This window comes from Pteropus alecto, unplaced genomic scaffold, assembly GCF_000325575.1.
Source record: "Pteropus alecto unplaced genomic scaffold, ASM32557v1 scaffold110, whole genome shotgun sequence".
NCBI lineage: Eukaryota > Metazoa > Chordata > Mammalia > Chiroptera > Pteropodidae > Pteropus > Pteropus alecto.
The window spans coordinates 10,080,341-10,085,273 of record NW_006431920.1 but is presented as its reverse complement, the minus strand read 5'-3'; the positions used below and the strand labels follow the sequence as shown (position 1 = coordinate 10,085,273).

Sequence of the window (4,933 nt, the reverse complement as noted above, 5' to 3'; positions counted from 1 at the left end):
ATTTCAGAGGATGCTGTTCAACTCTTACACTTATTCCACCTGTTTACTTGTCCCTATGGCCAAACTTCTGGGAAGATATAGTGGAACCAACCCCAGGCACGAGAGGCCAGAGATGCAGAAGAAGCAAAACGTGCTGAGACTGGAAAGTTTCAACCTGGGGCTCCCTTAAGTAAAGAAGGGCATCAATCCAGTGACTCTCATGCTTCATTCCAGAAATATTTAATAAGAACTCAGAATATTCTAGCTCCGTGTTTCTCAAAGTGCAGCACATGGATAATCTGTGTTAGAATTCTCTTGGGTGCTTTCTACTGAATCAGAAACTCCAGGGCCCAGAAATCTGCATTTAAAGTCAGCTCTGCAGGTGATTCGGATTCACACTGAATTCACACAGTTCTAGGCACTGCGCCAGGTGCTAGAGATCTAATACAAAACAAGGCAGACGTGTTTCCTGACTTCCCAGTATATTTGTGTATGTGTGTGAACATCTGTTTACAATATGATATAGGTATTATTATAGAACAAGGGAGATCACATAGCCGGTGCGCTTAGCTCAAACTGGCGATGGTCAGGGAAGTCTTAACAGAAAGGGCATCAAAGCTAAAGCTGGAGGAAGAATACACAGCTTTAGAAAGAAATCTAGACTTCAAAGAAATATGGGAGTCGTGAAAGACCCCAAACTACCCCAACCTCCTTCCTCAAGATATCATCTGTCCTCCCCTTCGCCGGCCCTATCGCCCTTCGTGGAGCTAAGCCCACACTCAAGATCGCGGAGCCGCGCACGGCCACTAGTTTACGCACAACCACCAGTTAGTCCCTAGCCTAGCCCATCGAGAATGGGAGGGGCTGGCCACTGATTGATGCCCTGCTCTCCCCGGCTGCCGGGCGACTGCGCGGGACGTGCCTGCCCTGCGCGATGACGCCAGCGCGCCCTTGCGCGCTGAGGGAGGAGTGTGAGCCGCGGGCCGGGAGGCGCAGAAGCTCCGGTAACACGGACTGGGAGGGGGAGAGGAAGGGGCGGGGCAGAGAGTCCTCCAGAGTGCGGGGTCGCGGTCCGGACCCGGAGCGGGAGCCCTAGAGATGCTCAGCGTCTCTTCTTCTCCCATCAGGCCCTGCCTGGCGATGGAGTTTCCGGACCTCGGGGCTCACTGTTCCGAGCCGAGCTGTCAGCGCTTGGGTGAGGGGCGGAGCGGAGGGGGGGCGGGGCCGGGTGGAGAGAGGCTTGGAGTTGTAGGTGGGGCGAAGGGTGAGCTTCGGGATCTGGAAATGCCAGAGAGGGGCGGGGCTCGAAGTTGGGGCGGTGTCAAAGGAGGTGTGGCTAAGAATAGTGCACTAGGGCCGGGGCGGTTTGTTGCAAATAAGGTGGCATTTTTCCTGAGTGGAAGGCTGAGTGACCCGGAACGACGTCGAGGTCCCGCTGGACCTGCAATCTGACCCACTCCCTGCAGATTTTCTGCCGCTCAAGTGCGACGCCTGCTCGGGCATCTTCTGTGCAGATCATGTGGCCTACGCTCAGCATCACTGTGGATCTGCTTACCAAAAGGTGAGGGGACGGTCTGAGGGTAATAGCGGGTGAGTGGAAGATGCATGCAGAATCCCCGGAATCCCCCTGCCTCCCGTTTCCAATCCTATATTCTTTTTGAGTCTCCGTGCTGGGGACATTGTGCGTTTGTGGAGGGCATATCCAGGTTCTCTCAGGACCAGAGATTTGGTTGAACGGGAGTAGGTTACAGACTGAGCTCTGCTCCTTAACTATAGGATATCCAAGTACCTGTGTGCCCACTTTGTAATGTGCCTGTGCCTGTGGCCCGAGGGGAGCCCCCTGACCGTGCGGTGGGAGAGCATATTGACCGAGACTGTCGCTCGGATCCGGCACAGCAAAAACGTAAGGTAAGGGTTGGAGGGGTTAGCCATGACCCAGCCGGGGGTAAGGATGCCTGGAAACCTGAACAGCTCTTATGAGGGGGCTGGGAAAGGGGGTCAGAGTCTCAGCAAAAATAAATCTTCTCACTCAACCTCAGATCTTCACCAATAAGTGTGAACGCTCTGGCTGTCGGCAGCGGGAAATGATGAAACTGACCTGTGAATGCTGTGGCCGAAACTTCTGCATCAAGCACCGTCATCCACTGGACCACGATTGCTCTGGGGAGGGGCACCTAACCAGCCAGGCAGGGTAATTGCAGCTGAGTCCTCACTTTGCCTTTGAGACCATCCTATCCTTCTGGAACTGACTCAGCCTTTATCACAAGTTGAGAAGCTTGAACCTTGTCCCCTTTGGCTAGGGAATCTTAGCTTTTCAAGTGCATCTTTTTCTAGACTGGAGGAACTCCCCTCTTGAGTCTCTGGGTGGCCTGGGGGGATGCCAAGAGTGTCTCTTCCCTATAGACTTGCTGCCATTTCCAGAGCACAAGGTCTGGCTTCTACTACAAGCACCATCCCCAGCCCGAGTCGGACTTTGCCTTCATCTACCTCTCCCAGCAGGTAGGCCTGCCCGTTTCTCCTTTCCCTTCTTTGCTTTCGCATCTTTGACCTCTGCCTCTTGAATGTTTGTTTGCCTTAGAGCCACAGCCCAGTCTCCTCCATGGACAGCTCCTCCAGTGATTGCTTTGCAGAATGGCTTGGTGAGTTGGGCAGAGGTTAGAGGGACAGAAACAAACCCACACAGAGAATCCCAAGGCAGCTGGTCTTGTTTCTCCTTTTTCAGAGTGAGGATGAGGCTCTGCAGCGAGCCCTGGAACTGTCTCTGGCAGAGACCAAACCCCAGGTTCCAAGGTACCTACTCTCTGGTGAAAGAGGGTGGGATGTGGGCAAGGGCTCTGTTTGGAAGGAGGTAGGTGGGACCACTCTGACCTGATGCAAAATAATAGTTAAGAACTTGGGCTCAAAATCAAGTTTATTAACTATATGAACTTTGACAAGTTCTTTAACCCATTAGGGTCTTAATTTCCTCTACAAAATGAGACAATCCTAATCCCTACCTATAGAGTTGTACAGATATTAAGATAATACTCAGAAGTGCTCAGCACAGTGATGCCTCGCAGATGCTCACATTTTAGATGTTATTATCTAACTTAAGCTGTTCCTCCCTCCCAGTTCTCAGGAGGAAGAGGACTTAGCTTTAGCACAAGCACTGTCAGCCAGTGAGGCAGAGTACCGACGGCAGCAGGTATGACGCTGGAGAGGGGGTCCTGCACTGGGAGGCAGTAACGAGTTTGGCGGGGGGCGGGGGGGGGAGTCTTCCAAGTGGTCAAGAGTTTTAGAGTGGTAGTTACTCTTTTGTTTCCAGTGTAACTTCAGCCTATGCTAAGCTCAGAAATGAGGACTGTCCCCTCATTTCCTTGACATCGCACCATCTTCCCCTCCTTCCCTTCTCCAGGCTCAGAGCCGCAGCTTGAAGCCATCCAACTGCAGCCTGTGCTAGGGCCTTGGGCTTGGGGAGGGAGGCTCAGCTGAGGAGGACTGTGGCCCTCACACCTCCAGGGTCCACCATGAGAGGGGGCCAGGAGCAGCCTGGAACGAAGATGAGGAGTGACACGGAGGCCGCCTCCAGGGAGCATCAGGAACAGCTTGTGGAACCGGGCCTGCAGAAGACCCTGCTGGCCTCTCCAGCTACGTGGGACAGTGGCTGTGAACTGTTCCCTGGTTGGGCCCTTCAGAGGATGCTGGCCAGGCCCCGCATCATGTCATCCCCCTTACCCTGGGGCTGCCCGCTGCGTAGGGGGAAGGGAGGGGCCTGGAAAGAATAAAGGATGTTGCAGTCAATACAACATCCAAGTGGTTGTGTTTCTTCTCTTCTCCAACCCAAACTAGAAGAGTCCTGTCAAGAATGCTCACTTGACTTAGGGTAGAGGCCCACTGCAGTATGCCATGCCACAGAGTCACAGTGATCCTAGCTCAGTCCACACTTTTATTTCCCTCACTGTAGCTAGCACCCCAAGACCAGGACGAAATATGCCAAAGAAGACAGATACATCTTATCCCCCTCTGAGTTAACCTTTGGGAGGAAAGTGACCACTACTTCTGTCACCATGCCTTAGTCTGGGGTTTGATGTCTTCAGAGGCTTCCTCCTGTCCCCGCTGCTGCAGCTGCCACATGTCAGCATATACCCCACCTCGGGACAACAGAGCTTCGTGCCTGGGGCAAAGAGGAAAGTATAAAGTCCGACCATCAGTTTTACTCCAAGAGTCCTCATCATCAGCCCACAGAGATGACAGGATTGGTGAGGGACAGGTCTTCCAGAAACCCCTGGGACTCCAAAACTCTTTCCTGGGCCGATTCAGAGGCCCTGCCCTGTTCATCCTGCTGCATCCCTTACCGTCCTCTCTCCACAATGCAGCCATCCCTGATGACGAGGATCTGGTCAGCATGGACCACAGTTGAGAGCCTGAGAAGTCAGAGGTCAGTTACCCACCACGCCACCAAAAGTGGGCCCCGCTGCCTGTTGCCCTGGTTTCGTACCTGTGTGCCACTATGATGGTGGTGCGGTTGGCGCAGACTTTGGCTAGAGAAGCCTGGATGGCCCTCTCATTGGATGTATCGAGTGCCGATGTTGCCTACAGAGAGGACCTGGATAAAGCTGCCCCTGCCACCCAAATCCCCAGTGGGAGGAGGATGTAAGCTGCTAGTTGAGGCCTCGGGAATCAAAAAGAACTTTGTTTGCACTTGAGAACTATAATGTGTTTTATGAAACATGGATTCATGATAGAGAAGCCTGGATGGCCCTCTCATTGGATGTATCGAGTGCCGATGTTGCCTACAGAGAGGACCTGGATAAAGCTGCCCCTGCCACCCAAATCCCCAGTGGGAGGAGGATGTAAGCTGCTAGTTGAGGCCTCGGGAATCAAAAAGAACTTTGTTTGCACTTGAGAACTATAATGTGTTTTATGAAACATGGATTCATGATATCTCTCCTAGATAGAACACAGCCCAGCAGGA

General features: G+C 53.1%; 2 protein-coding genes across 5 annotated transcripts in view; one reads left to right on the top strand and one right to left on the bottom strand.

The window, feature by feature from the left end:
• The first annotated feature begins 901 nt into the window (after window positions 1-901).
• On the top strand, window positions 902-3,764 carry ZFAND2B (zinc finger AN1-type containing 2B). Of its 4 annotated transcripts, XM_006906703.3 has the most exons (10): window positions 902-983; window positions 1,107-1,174; window positions 1,446-1,540; window positions 1,756-1,887; window positions 2,019-2,170; window positions 2,383-2,478; window positions 2,558-2,618; window positions 2,702-2,769; window positions 3,091-3,163; window positions 3,374-3,764. In XM_006906703.3, the coding sequence occupies exons 2-10, from the start codon at window positions 1,120-1,122 to the stop codon at window positions 3,416-3,418; spliced, it is 777 nt and encodes a 258-aa protein (XP_006906765.1). In that variant the 5' UTR covers window positions 902-983; window positions 1,107-1,119; the 3' UTR covers window positions 3,419-3,764. The 4 variants fall into 4 exon arrangements, with proteins under 4 accessions (XP_006906765.1, XP_015440943.1, XP_024899055.1 ...); XM_015585457.1 differs by having other exon boundaries at window positions 921-1,174; XM_015585456.2 differs by lacking the exon at window positions 902-983 and having other exon boundaries at window positions 1,017-1,174; window positions 3,478-3,764.
• Window positions 3,765-3,891: 127 nt separating this feature from the next.
• Window positions 3,892-4,933, bottom strand: part of ABCB6 (ATP binding cassette subfamily B member 6 (Langereis blood group)) — a 7,731-nt gene continuing 6,689 nt past the window's right edge. The window contains exons 17-19 of the mRNA XM_006906704.3: window positions 4,457-4,551; window positions 4,314-4,382; window positions 3,892-4,132 (exon numbers count right to left, since the gene is read on the bottom strand). Coding sequence (XP_006906766.2) covers window positions 4,021-4,132; window positions 4,314-4,382; window positions 4,457-4,551 — 276 coding nt within the window. The 3' untranslated portion in view covers window positions 3,892-4,020. The remainder of the gene's footprint in view (window positions 4,133-4,313; window positions 4,383-4,456; window positions 4,552-4,933) is intronic.

Bases quoted from the DNA above. Each gene is read 5' to 3' on its own strand.
- ZFAND2B (XM_015585457.1), top strand. From the start codon at position 1,078: ATGCTCAGCGTCTCTTCTTCTCCCATCAGGCCCTGCCTGGCGATGGAG. The intron at 2,171-2,382 runs GTAATTGCAGCT...TCTTCCCTATAG, and splicing joins CACCTAACCAGCCAGGCAGG to ACTTGCTGCCATTTCCAGAG. The intron at 3,164-3,373 runs GTATGACGCTGG...TCCCTTCTCCAG, and splicing joins CAGAGTACCGACGGCAGCAG to GCTCAGAGCCGCAGCTTGAA.